General features: G+C 47.8%; 1 protein-coding gene across 1 annotated transcript in view; it reads left to right on the forward strand.

Annotated features, from left to right (window-relative positions):
• Positions 1–13,996, forward strand: part of LOC132448307 (protein TANC1-like) — a 59,575-nt gene extending 45,579 nt beyond the window's left edge. The window contains exons 5-6 of the mRNA XM_060039471.1: positions 13,095–13,363; positions 13,940–13,996. Coding sequence (XP_059895454.1) covers positions 13,095–13,363; positions 13,940–13,996 — 326 coding nt within the window. The remainder of the gene's footprint in view (positions 1–13,094; positions 13,364–13,939) is intronic.
• The last annotated feature ends 536 nt before the right edge of the window (positions 13,997–14,532 follow it).

Here is a 14,532-nt window from a genome sequence, read left to right on the forward strand (position 1 = left end):
GAGCTGGGTTCAGCCTAATCCTTACCCTAACCCTGAACCCCAACCTTAACCCGAACCCTAAACCCCAATCCTAACACACATGTGGAATCTGGAGGTGTTCAACTTCAGTTGTTTACTCAGCTTTCTGATTCCCCTCAGAACATGTACCCCTGGTTTGAGTCTCACAAAAGGAGCCTGTCTTTTTAGGCTGCGTGACACTTTGCCCCGTCTTTGAAGGAGGATGCCGCTCCACTGTCCTGTTCCCTGGGGGTCTGTGTGCAGCTGTTCTTATTTGTTGTTCTCCAGTGCCATTGTTTTCGCTTGAAGTGTGTGTGTTTGGGTATGTGTGTGGCCGTGTGTGGGTGTGTGTGTGTGTGTGTGTGTGTGTGTGTGTGTGTGTGTGTGTGTGTGTGTGTGTGTGTGTGTGTGTGTGTGTGTGTGTGTGTGTGTGTGTGTGTGTGTGTGTGTGTGTATATGATTGCATTGGACAACAGCAGTGGTTGAAGTTGATTCAGCTGTGGTCTGGGCGTCCTGTCTTTGTCAATCAAGAAAGAATCTCAGAAGTGCTGTTCTATAGGCCTAGCCTATAGTAGGCATAACTGTAGACCTATACTATGGTAGGGCCTACTGTATGCCTATATTATGGTCGGCCTTACTCTAGAACTTCTGTAAGACTTACTGTAGACTTAGACTATGGTAGGCCTACTAGACCTACCAATATGGACCATCGTTTTCTGGCACATGCTCGGTTTATTAGTATGGTTTAAGAGCAAGTCACTCTAATGTCATCATGATTCTTTTCATGCTATCTTGCAGTCTTTACCTTATTTGACATGTTGATCCGTTCTGCGTCAGGAACCCATAGGCTATCTCTGGATAGATTCTTCTGTACGTACCTTGAACGTTTGGAAAACCTTGAAAAAAACAATTTACCTTGAACTCAAATGACACCAAATGCTCCTTAGAAGATTCTGACCAAAAGTTACCTTATTAAAAGATATTTTTTGTCATGGCTGAGTTATGCCTAATTATGCAAATTAGCCTCAATCGTTTAATAAATAAGCAGTTCTCTGCAGAGTACCCCAGAGACCTAGACCTTGGTGGTTCGATCAAGGACAGCCCCCTTAGATAATGGGGAAGGTTTTGAATTCACATTGTCAATTTAGAATTTACCAGTGATACAGGTGCTTACCAAGCTATTTTTAATAATGGATGTCAATGGGGGAATAACGCTGACTTCAACCATTCCCAAGGTGAACACCTCAAACTTGGTACACATAAGGGACGTGTCACCAAATGTGAAGTACCACTTTGTCCACAGGGGGAGCTATAACTCATGGTCAAAGTTAAATGGCATTCTGAATATTGGTAACTGTGCCTGACTTCACTCGCTGAAAATGTTTTTCTTAGTGACTCAAAAGGTCCTTCTGGATATATATATATATACATATATCTATGTATATATATATATTTATTATTTTATTTTTTTTATTATTATTAATGCGCAAATAAATATATACATAATCAAATGAAACAACAGCATTCAATTAATCAAAAGTCTGCTTCCAAGTGGTACACAGACTTGAAACTTAGCGTGTTTGAGTATAATCCTCGCTAGCAAAAGTTTATTAGCATGTTCACGTTAGATTTCACATACGCCAAGCAGGCAACTACATATTTCTACTATTTCTTTCTACAATTGAAGATATCTAGCTATAATTATCATCATGGGCCTGATTTCTTTTGAGGTACGATCAGATAAAGTCAAATCTATCGGAGACATCTTGTTTATTAAGTTGTTGTTGTTGATTGATTGTTGATTGAGCTGGGATAGTTATAGACCTCATGTCACCCATAGCAAAGCTCAGTACGATCAGACAAATCATAATGGATGACATCTAATCATCCAGTATGACTGTGATTAGTTTATTTACTAATTTACTCATCATATACTTCTTCTAACCCTGTCACCATGATTAGCTTGTTGAACTAAGTACATTCATTTCCATTAAATTAGCCTGCCAACCTTGATTGAACAAAGCATGTGTGACTTATTTATTTTGAACCATGTTTGCGTACGTGTGTCTGCTGTCTGGTGTGTGTGTGTGTGTGTGTGTGTGTGTGTGTGTGTGTGTGTGTATGCTTGTGGCGAATGAACAAATTTACGAGCTGTTTCTGTCTTGTGCGGAAACGGGATGGCATCCTCGCTCATTTCCTGTTCGCAACGTCTCTGTGCATCACGCTGAGTGAGCGACCCAAAATCACAGTTACACGGACAGATCTGAGACCGCCACACGTAGCGTCTGGACGGCGGCTCGTCTCCACGGCCCCTCCAAGGACAGCGGTGTCCTTGATCCTGTTCTCAACACTCTGGATTGGCCCTAGATAATTGGAGCAACAACCTCTCTTCTTCTTCTTTTTCCAGTGAGAGCAGCTCTTATGGACCCAGGCTCTGATGTAACTGATTGGGTGTTTTTTATGGTTCCAAACAGTGTTACGTAGTCACCGTGATGGATTGGAGGGAGGGAGGGAGGGAGAGAGAAAGAGGGTGAGAGAGAGAGAGAGAGAGAGAGAGAGAGAGAGAGAGAGAGAGAGAGAGAGAGAGAGAGAGAGAGAGAGAGAGAGAGAGAGAGAGAGAGAGAGAGAGCGAGCGAGGACTGCTAATCGATTTAGAAGATGGAAGAGAGGAGCGTTATCAAAGTACCGACAGTGTTGCACAACGACAAATAAAAAACATAGGATTTCCTGACGGCCGACCATTGTTTGGGTTCACTATGCACAGCGTTCAACTCACCAGAATAACAACATTGTGACAGCCTGAATGGACAGGCTGTAATTATTGCGAGCTGCGGCGCGGCGATGGTTTAACGTCCCCTCTGCGGCCTTCCCCTTTTGTTGTGGTCCTTTGAATCAGATACTAAGTGATCTGGCTTTGCTCGCTGTTGTTGTGCTTAAGGATGAAGCGGCGCTGGCGGCTGAATAAGTGCCAGCGTGCCATTAACTCATCCCGCATCATGAACTTCTCCTGTGTGATTTAAAACGATCGGAAAAGGAAGGGGCAAAAAAGTCCAAGGTTTTAATGGTTTCTGCTGCAGTGCTGTCTACATCCTAGCACTGTCCTCGCTGGACTGTGAGACTGTTTTGCAATCTACTCTACACTCAAACTATAAACACACACCACTCTGACGAGCACTAGTTGTATAACACTAGCCTGATACTACATATTTTCTCTTCTGTGTAATCGTTCTCTTCTCATCTCAAAGACGGCCACACCAAGGCGCACATCGGCTTTGAAGGTGGACAAGAGCGAGAGAAAGGGGGAGAGGGGCGGGGAGGGAGGGTGGAAGGGACAGAGAGAGAGGGGGAGAGAGAGAGAGAGAGAGAGAGAGAGAGAGAGAGAGAGAGAGAGAGAGAGACAGAGACAGAGACAGAGACAGAGACAGTATGGGTATGCTTTGTGGGGGCACCTCATCCTGGTCTTCCATCTTACTCGGGACAAGGAGAAGTTGCAGGCCTTTGCTCCTCAGCCTTTCATTAAGCAGCGCCACAGCTTGAGTCGTGGAAGTCCGGCTGCTAATGAGCGCTAGCTGAATGATTTACTCAGCAGGGGAGGGGCCTGGCTGTCCTTCTAGTTCTCCTCGTCTGGCCTCGTCTCTCTCTCTCTCTCTCTCTCTCTCTCTCGCTCGCTCGCTCTCTCTCTCGCTCTCTTTCTCTCTCTCTCTCTCTCTCTTGCTCTCTCTCTCACTCTCTTTTCTCTCTCTCTTGCTCTCGCTCTCTTTTCCCCTCTCTCTCTCTCTCTCTCTCTCTCTCTTTCTCTCTCTCTCTCACATCACCTCTCCCTCCAGCCATCCGTCATCGCACGGCCAGCTCCTCTCACTTGAATAATGGCGTTGTTCAGACTCTTTCTTAGTCTCATTAAGTCACCGCCATGTTGACATAATGTTAATGTTGTCATTAATGTATGTATATACAAGCTAGGTTGAGAGATGGAGGTATGATGTATGGTGATGGAGGTCTGATGTATAGAGATGGAGCTATAATGTATGGAGAGGGAGCTATAATGGATGGAGATGGAGTTATAATGTATGTATAATGTAATTAAAATAGCCACTCAACACGAATGCCCCCACGTTGTCAAGTCAGCCCACAGCTTCAGGTCACTGGCTCGATGTGACGCTAAGACAATCACCACATGAATATTGACGTTTCCAATCCCACACAGACACACACGAACCCCGTGGTTCTACTCCATCAAAGGTGAAGTGATGCGATTTTGCTAATTTGCTGCGGGACTTCATGTCCTTAAAGCTGTAGCACAGGCCTTTAACATGGGGATCACCGTGTAGAAGCCTCTAGAAACCTCTGGTGCCGTTCCAATGTGCTCTCATCGGCGGCGATGTGATTTATGGCCGGTCAATATCCCGCGTGCAGAACTGACCTGTTTCCGATCTAAAGAAACCCTACTAATGGGGAGGAGTTTATTTTGCACACAAACGACCGACAAGTCTAAGTCTGTGATTTCTCTTTTCTCGTAGACAGATACATAATCATTTTCCTTCAGTATCGGGAGGTAAAAAAATAAAACAAATACAAATAATTGCTTCTTCCCTCGAAACGTTGCCCAGATTGCCACAGCTGCTGGATATGTGGATCAATAAGATGTTAAAACGGAGGATCACTCGGATCCTCAGCCCAAATGTTCCCTAATCCCCATTTCTGGGCCAGCTCTACATAGTCATGTTTCTACATTCTCCACATGTTGTTGAGTGTGTCTAAGATTTATTAGGTATGTAGATCAGTTTATTGTATTGAATTTGGGATTTTAAACATTGCACAAAACAAAACATATATAGGGGAAAATGTATAGGCTATGAATATGGCTCTCATTACATCTGTTTTTTATTCCCCTTCATCAGGTTTTAGAAAATACAAACCTGCTATGCATCTTTTACTAATGAAAACTGTAGGATTTTGTGTGGCCGTATGCAGATGAAAAGGGCATTGTCCCGTTTCCTTGACTCTGTTGGACACACAGGTTAAATCAGAAACACGTCTAGACGAAAGAACTTGCAGGTTGCAGCGCTGCATATCGATGCGTTGTTGCCAGACGTTGAACTACATGCTGCATAACGATGCATTTGTGCATGTAGTTAACCTTCTGCTGCATAATGATGCAGTGTTCCAGGACTTTACCTTCTGCTGCATAATGATGCAGTGTTCCAGGACTTTACCTTCTGCTGCATATCGATGAATTGTTGCGGGACAGTTCCTCATGCTTCATAACGATGCATTGTTGGTGGACATTATCTTCTGCTGCATATCGATGCATTGTTGCGGGACAGTTCCTCATGCTTCATAACGATGCATTGTTGGTGGACATTATCTTCTGCTGCATATCGATGCATTGTTGCGGGACAGTTCCTCATGCTTCATAACGATGCATTGTTGGTGGACATTATCTTCTGCTGCATATCGATGCATTGTTGCGGGACAGTTCCTCATGCTTCATAACGATGCATTGTTGGTGGACATTATCTTCTGCTGCATAATGGTGCATTGTTGCAGGACATTATCCTCTGCTGCAAAGGACGCGTAGATGCAGGACATTACCTCATGCTGCATGACCATCCATCTGCTGCAAGAAGAGACGGTGTTGTGAATCTTATCCCGATTAGCTTTGATGTGTTGCTATAGGAATGATAGGAGGGCTGCGTTTTTATACTGAATGTGCGTATTTGTTTTCATTACAGGTATTTGGCTTCTAATAAATGCTACCAGCTGTCCACCTGGCAGCTGCGTCATTACAATGTTCTGCACAACACTGCGACCACAATACCTCCCAGCCTACAGTTTGTGTGTCTTCCACCCGACGACCTCATTCTGAGCTTGTTTTGTACCCCCAATGATGAGCGCTAACCATTTCCATCAGGGAAAGGTCCCCCATTGTCTCCCCTCTTATGATGGCCGTCTGTGTAAAGATGTACTCTGATCGGCTGTTCCCCTCGTCAACCCTGGATGTCCGTGTTTTGAAATGTAAGTCTTCTCCTCGTAAACCCATGGCTGAAGGTGTCGCTCTGTGGTTTGGATGGCCTGTGCTTTATGTTTTGCTCAGTGAGCTTTGTGTTGGAGTGAGGCTGTATATCAATGGCTCTGTTTCCCAGAGAACTGACATTTTTGAGAGAAGAAGTCACAGAACTAGTTGTATTGCTTTACTCCGGATTGTTGAGGCAGTGATTGCTAAGATGTACACTTGTGTACATATATAAATATACATAGCCTTGGCCCTTTATGTATTTATTCATAGTGCTAATCAGTTAAAATTGTCTTCAGTTCTTTTTCATGTGGCGTGTTACGACTTATTTAGACTGCGTCCATAATTTTTGCTTAAAATTATTGCTTAAGATTTCGACTGCAGCATTCACTTTTGATAAAAAAACTGTCTGAAATCTGAATAGCATACCGCCTACAGCTCAATAAAACCCAGGTATTTTGGTCATAGTGGTAGGAAAATCGAAATCACACACACACACACACACACACACACACACACACACACACAGGAACCAGGCAATGGGGGAAGAGAACAGAGAAGCAGAGAGAGAGGACAAGAGAGAGAGAGCGAGGTAGAGAAGTAGTGGGAGACAGAGGTAGAGAGTGAAAGAAAGCGAGAAGTAGAGAGTGAGAGGTGGCGAGAGAGAGCGAGAGCCGCGTGCCCAAGGTAAAGAAGCCTCCTCGTCCTTTAGAGTAGCAATCCACCTTCTCCTCCGCCTGCAGAGTGGTACTCCTCCTCCTCCTTTTCCACTTCCTCCAGAGTTATCGTCCTGCTGCTCCTCCTCTTCCTCCTCCTCGTCCTCCTCCGCCTCCTCTTCAATAGCCCTCCTCCTCTTCCTCCGCCTCCAGAGTTAGCCCTCCTCCGTCTCCTCCTCCACCTGAATAGTGTCACTCCTCCTCCCCTAGAATAGAGCTCTTCCTCCTCCAGAGTTATCATCCTGCTGCTCCTCCTCTTCCTCCTCCTCTTCCTTCTCCTCTTCCTCCTCCGCCGCCTCCTCCTCCTGAATAGTGGCACTCTTCCTTCTCCAGGGTTATCATCCTGCTGCTCCTCCTCTTTCTCCTCCTCCTCCTCTTCCTTCTCCTCTTCCTCCTCCGCCTCCTCTTCCTCCTCCAGAGTAGTACTCCTCCAGAAAAGCACTCCTCTCCTCCAGTTCAAGGATACAGTAGATAAAGCCTGTCCATGTTGCCAGGGAGCCTGCAGTGAAATCAGTTTGCACGGGATGGATTCTGAAATGTTTTTGCTAGTGGACGTCAGGGTCAAGCTAAGGAGTGTTTGTTATCCCCGATGATAAAAAGACAACTCTTGTTTTTGTTGGAATAATTCTTCGCTCATGAATCCTAAACGCTTTCCTCGGCAGTCTGACTCGGCTGTAGTCTGTTTTACCCGATTCACGATGATGCGCTATCTCTGCCCAATGAATGATATCTTCATCACTGCGTTCAAAATAAAGCCTTATTTTGAACTCGTCGAAGCATGGCGGATCATTGACGTGCGGTGGCTTTTCAGATTGCCTGAATGCCCACACAATAACCTTGATTTATGCATTGAAACGGACTCTATTCCATTAAGTGTACCTTCCAGACCTTTTCAAAGTGTCCGCCTGCCAATAAAAATCGTCCAAGGTGATATTCATCTCCAAGGTTTATTGGAAAAGACACAAACAATAATAGGAGCCACAGTCCGGTCTGAAAGGAGCCGGGCTGTATGCCGTCTGAAAGAGATTAACTTATGAAAGGTATATAGCGTCAACACCATGCGGCTCTATGCGAGTGTCGTGTCGTTATCAACGTGGTTGATCTTACGCAGCCCTTTCAACTCCCCTCTGTCGGAATGGCTAACTAGACTGACACAAAGGGTTGCTTGTCTTTCTTAACCATATATGAACATAGGCTTGATGGGACACCTGTTTAAATCGGTATGAGCAAACCTCAGCAGTTAGCGACCGGTCGAGTGGAACGAACGTCTTCCAGACGTCTTTAGAGACGTCTGGAAATGAACGCAGACCACCACCACCACCACCACCACCACCACCACCAATGAAAACACTCATTAGCAGCAGCGATTGCACTGATACCGAGCTATGTCACATGGAAGGCCATTCCCCTCTGATGGGCCTTCAGATGCTATCAACGTCCAAGGGTGGGGTGGGGCGTCAGGCCGGGTGGGGTCCCATGGATGGAGGTGGAGAGTCTGGGGGTGGTGGTCGAGGTTTGGGGGCTGGAGGCACGCTGGAAATTAACTAGCGGGAGGCCTTGGCCGTCTCAAGCCTTCGAGGATTACAAGCTTTGGCCCGGAATGAAGAGGAGAAAACCGACGGCTTACAGCAGAACGTTTGTTGTTCATTGTTATTCTCACAAAGACGGCCGATCTTCACAGAGAAAGTTGTCTCCCCTCGAATCTGCCAGTGGGCTTCCAGAGAGCATCAGAAGGCTCTTGCTTTTAGCTTCAGGCTTGATACGTGTTCTCTAAAACGAGCGTTTCATGGGGTTTACTGCTACGGACACCAGACAGATTCAAGCTGGGTGTCCGGAGTCCTGAACAATATGTAGCAAGCATAAAACGTGTCCCGGTTTACTCCCGTTTTCCCCATAATCAAAATAATAACATCATGTTGTAACATCCTGTTCCTGTCGCTATTACCTAATAATAATAATAGACTTGTTTTCTGCACTTACATAGCTTATCACGTTCTGCGCCACGCGTTATCACCCAACCCAATAAGAAGCATAAACAACGCACCAGGCATCTGAATTCAACTCGGACTGTTGTGTTTGTGTGTCAATCAAAATGTGTCGTTATCAAGGCTGCATCCTGTGATGCTCGTGGCTCTTTCTGACAGAACCTGTCAGCGCGCTTAACGGTTAGCTGTCATGCTGCAGACAAAGTCGGTCTTTCTAAAACACCTCCAGAAGGCATACTCATTTCTGCGTGAAGTAGCCGCCAACGAAAATGCAATGTTCAGCACACACCACAAGAGAACATTTTCGCACGCGCTCGGTGGAAAGGCCAAACAAAAAGAGATCATATTAAGACGGCAGAATAAAAGCACTTACATGTGCACGTGCATTCAGTCGCCTTACTTGCCCCGGTTTGGGTTTGGTTTAAATGGGGAATATCAAAGGATTCTTGATAGTCTGTGTGATGCATGTTTGCGTGCATGCGTGCGTGCGTGTGTGCGCGTGCCTGCACGTGTGTCTGTGTGTTTATTGTAGTCTGTACAGCGTGCTGGTTGCAGCGGTAGATCTCGTAAAGGGAGGTTCAATCCCAGGAGAAGCTGTTCCCGGGCTCCAGGGAGAGTAGGGTGCATGTTGAACAGGTTAACATGGCAGCCACCGGTGGGGCCGCCCGGGCCTGATTTATGGATCGAGTGCGTTGCCCTTTAACCAGATGGGTCCCCCATGCCCCAGTGTGTGAGAAGCACCGTGGGGCTGTGGTGCATTAGCGGGGGGGTGTGGACACCACGGTGTACTGCAGAGTCCCCTCACACTGCCACGGCACGGTGCATTAGTAACAGAGCGTTGGTGGTGGGGACGCTCAAAGACCCCAAACGCTGATCAACGCCATGTGACGCACATACAGCGGGACAAGTGAATTTATTTCCATGCCTTTTTTGCGTTTGTATTTCGTCTTTTTTTCGTGTCGTGGTACGAAAACGTGACCCATTACAAAGGAGGGTTTTCCCGAAGAAACAATTACCGGCGAACAAAAAAAATAAAGATGTGTTCGCTAATCCGTTGGCATTGATTTCCCGCCTCAGCCGGGGAGCGCCGCGGATTAGCCAGCTGTGTTTGTTTTAACCGCAAGCCCGCGCAGGCGTTCAAAGAAGTTGCCACCGCTGAAGTTCAAACTTGACTGTGTGCAATCACGGTGATTAGGGCTACGCTGGATAGAGACACGGCCAGTCCGGGCGCGTACGTATCAGGGTAAACACGCGGGCCAATGCAGCTGTGGAGGCTGGAGGTAGATAGAGACGGTGGTTGCGGCGGCCGTGCCAGGTTCACTCTGCTTTTCACGAGGAAACAAATGAGAGGGAGCATTTTTTAAGCCAATTATTTACACAGCATAATGCGCCGGGATCTGACTGCCGGGCGGTTAATGGCCACCGGAGCAACGGAAAGGGCACCTGTTAACAACTTGTGTAAATGTTTAAGACAAAGCAGATGTCGGTTGGGAGTGTAGGCTGCCTGGCGGGCTTCCTTTTCGGACCACAGCGGAATTTGGAATTGTTTTGTTCCGGGTTTCTTTTCCCTGAGAGCAAATTACCTGGAGTCTCAAGGCCATACGTGCCCCGTACATACACAGAACACAAAATACACAAAACACACACACTCCCACAAACACACACACTTGTGCATGCACACACACACACACACACACACACACACACACACACACACACACACACACACACACACACACACATAACCCCCCACACAAACACAAAAAACACACGCACAAACACACACAGACACACACATACACACACACCCTCTCCAAGGCTAATCATCCAGGCGAGGCTGTAGATATGAGTGTGAAACAGGAGAAAAACTGAGCTCTGCCTGCAGGAGGAGCCGTCTCCCAGGTGTAGTACTGCCATTAATATGTATCATCATTATTATAGTATTACTCTTATGGTGTAGTGGGGAGGTTAAGCTAAAGATTTCTACAGTCTGGTCGTATCGCCCTTTCCTTCCTCTGGTTGTACAAGCCGTCTCAAACCTGCACAGAGTACTTCAATAATGTTAATGTATGTACTCAATGGAGGATTTACATACTAACAATAGTCTGCGTGTCATTAAAGTATGCCCAGAGTACGTCCAGTTAAACTGCTTGATTGCTCTTCCTCCGAGAGTTCTCTGTCTCTCTGCTATTCACCCCCGTTTGACCAGCGCTTAGACTCATCAATAGGTCAGCGGAAACGTTGACATCAGTCTATTCAGCCTGCATATAGATCATCCTCAGTAGGAAGTAGGAAGAGGGAGGAAAGGGGGAGTAGGATGGCATCGGGAGTTATTGATGAGTTCAGGGGTTGTCATCGCTTTGGTTCATTCCTAGGGGAGAGGGGATGACTAATGATGCGTCTCTCAAAGACACACAGACACAGAGAGAAACACACATACACAAGACCACCTCCGTTACACGGTTGTGCATTACAATGTTCATTTCGACGCGATATAGCACAGGGTTTCCTTTCAAGATCCCGTCTTCCTTCATCAGATCCACAGCGTTTGGTTCAGCGGCAGTACTTAAACCCCTGACAGCCGGCTCGCCCCATGGCTGAACCCGGCTTGTCAGAGGTGCGGTTGTGATGAGGCCACCGCAGCCCGCAGACTCTCAAGCAGGTTAAATGCGTACCTGGAGCCCACAGTCGCTCGGCCCCTTCAACATTGATTCATGCGGGCCCCAATGTTTGAATCAGACGCGTTTGGGCTCACACGGCTGTTACAGCCATTATGCAAAATCACATTTTTCATTTTTTATATCATTATGTAATTTTTGAGTGTGTGTGTGTGCATTTGTGTTTGTGCGTGCGTGCGTGTGTGTGTGTCGTGGCGTGCATGCGTCAGCGTAGTTTGGCCTTCATTAGTGCCTGGCTGTACATAATGCTGTTGGACTTCTATTTAATCAGATGAACTGCCAACATTATGAATAATGTGGGAGAGAGGAACGGAGGGAGGAGGTGTTGACAGAGCGGTGTTGTAACTTTCTGTCTCTCTGTCTGTCTCTCTCTCTCCCTCTCTCTCACTTGCTCTCTCTCTTTCTCACTCTCTCTGTCCCTTTCTCACTCTCTATGTCCCTCTCACTCTCTCGCTTCTCTCCGTCTCTGGCTCTCCCTCTCTGCCTCTCTCTCTCTCTCTCTCTCTCTCTCTCTCTCTCTCTCTCTCTCGCTCTCTCTCTGTCTCTGTCTCTGTCTCTGTCTCTCTCTCCCCCTCTCTCGCTGTCTCTCTCCCTCTGTTTCTCTACCCTTGGGCAACCTCACCCCCATCGCTCCACACATTACCCAGGGGTACCCCTGGGGTTTGCCATGTATGCTGCAAACTGTTAATATGACCATAAACAATGCCATGATTTCCTGTGCCGCTGCACACACACAACAGACTGTGTGTCTGTGAACGCTCCTCTCTACCTGAGCGTACTGGGGATGCAGTCAGTCCCCTGTTTGATCACACTTTGCAAGACACTTCTTTATAGGAAAGCTTCGAGCTTGCCTTTGTTTGTACGGTTTTCTTGTGTGTTTAACTGAATTATTGTTGCTGTTTTTCAGTCTTGTTTTAAAGTACTCGGACGCAAGCCGTACAAATAAAGTTTTTATTATTATTTAGTAAACATATTGAATCTTCAGGAGAGGAGATGAAGACATTAGAGCCAATATGGGTAAATTGATCCAATCTCTTAGCTTTTTATTTATTCTCAGACATGACGTAAGCAGTTTTATATGTTATAGATAGAGTGATCGATTGAAAGATACATGGATAGTTAGATTGATGTATAGAGCGATAGATGGATAGATAGATAAAGAATAGAGAGATATAACAAGTATCATTTCTCTCATTGGTATTCAGAGCTCTGAGTGAGGTCTGTACACAACCAGGAAGACAAGCAATTGGCACTCTAGGCATGTTGCTAGTGGTCACACACACACACACACACACACACACACACACACACACACACACACACACACACACACACACACACGCATACATAGCACCCGCATGGCTCTTCCTCCCACCCTCCCTCCCTCTTTCTCCCTCCCTCCCTCTTTCTCTGCTTTACTCTCCCTCTCTCACACTCCCTCACTTTCTCTCTCTCTCTGCCTCTCTCTCTCTCTCTCTCTCCCCCCCTCACTCTCTCTCTCTCCCCATCTCCTCCCGGCCGGGGTTTCGACAGTGTTAGCGGCAGAAGTCTCTCAGAGTGGAGCCGTCCTGTGTGAGAGGTAGAAGGTAGAATCTATCCCCACATGTCGAGTCATCTTTCTCTCCCTCTCTCTCTCTCTCTCTCTCCCTCTCTCTCTCTCTCTCTCTCTCTCTCTCTCTCTCTCTCTCTCTCTCTCCCTCCCCAGAGCTGCAAGCGGACAAGCAGCCAAGCTCCTCCTCCTCTCCTGCTTCCCAGGAGCTGATGACACGACTGGGCTTCCTACTGGGAGAAGGACTCCCCGGCTCGGCGCGCATACCTATGGACGACAAGAATGAGAAGAAGGTATTTCCATTCCCAGACCCCCCCCCCCCCCCCCCTTACTCCTCCCTTCTTATTCCACTCCCTCCCCCCTCCCCCTTTCCCCCCAGCCCTGCCACACCCTCCCCTCTCCCCACTCCCCCTTTTCCCCACCCCGTCTCCGCCCCCCCACCACCACCACCACCACCACCACCCCTCCCCTATACTCTAACAGCTGCTTCTGTCGCGGCTGCTACCGCAGCACATGGAGAGAGTAACAGAGTGAGAGAGAGGGAGAGAGAGAGAGATAGGGGGGAGGGAAGAGAGGGAGGGACGGAGAGGAGGCAGAAGCAGTTAAAAAGTAGCAGAGAAGGAGATTCTTTTTTTTGCTGTTCTTTCGCGGCTCGGCGCATCTGTTTTTTTTTTTCCGTTAATTCCGTTGCTTCGAACCTCCGCGTGTGGACATATGTCCCTGCCGCCGGGGGAGGGATCACCGGTCCGCCGAGGGTAACCGCTTCCCGCCGGCGGACCGCCTGAGCGGCTGCGCTTGCCGGGTCGGGAGCGGCGGTGCGTTCGCTCTGGAGGTGCGTCTCCCCCCCCCCCCCCCCCCCCCCAACCCCCCCACCCCACCGTCTCTGTCCCGGTAACTTGAGTGCTGTTGGCGGAGGGAGGCTCCTGGGTCCGGAGTGCCGGTTCTGAAGCGGTGGCGCTGCTCGGAGCCTCGCTGTGTGTGTGTGTGTGGCTGCTGATCAGGAGCACGCTGCTGGAGTAGCCCCCGATGTGACGCCCGGCTCCGCGGGACAGGGCTGAGAGAGGCTGCCGGTAGGGGGAGGGGGGGGGGCGCCTCTTTACTCGAGGAATGAGCGAGGACAACGGAGGGATGAAGAGAGCGTTTTACTGGAGTGTTTTTTTAATGGGCTGTGTGTGTGTGTGTGTGTGTGTGTGTGTGTGTGTGTGTGTGTGTGTGTGTTAGTGTGTGCGTACGTACGTGTATTGGTCTGAGTGTGTGTGTGTGTGTCTGTCTGCTTGTGTATATACGTGTGTGAGTGTGTGTGTGTTTGCATGTGTAGGTGTGTGTCTCTGTGTGTGTCTCTGTGTGTGTGTCTGTACGCGTGTTTGCCTGTGTGTGTGATGTCTGTGTACGTGTGTGATGTGTTTGTACGTGTGGAATGTGTATGTGAGTGTGCATTTGTGCTGGTGTATGTGTGTGTGTGTGTGTGTGCGTGTGTGTGCGAGCGTTTGCATGTGTTTTGTTTGCCAAACACATGAGCAGAGGAGAAGCAAGGCGTTGAACCCATCTGCCAGCGACCCCGTCTTCTGTTCTTCTGTTGTACATCAGAGCTCTG

This window comes from Gadus macrocephalus, chromosome 20 (genome assembly GCF_031168955.1).
Source record: "Gadus macrocephalus chromosome 20, ASM3116895v1".
Lineage (NCBI taxonomy): Eukaryota > Metazoa > Chordata > Actinopteri > Gadiformes > Gadidae > Gadus > Gadus macrocephalus.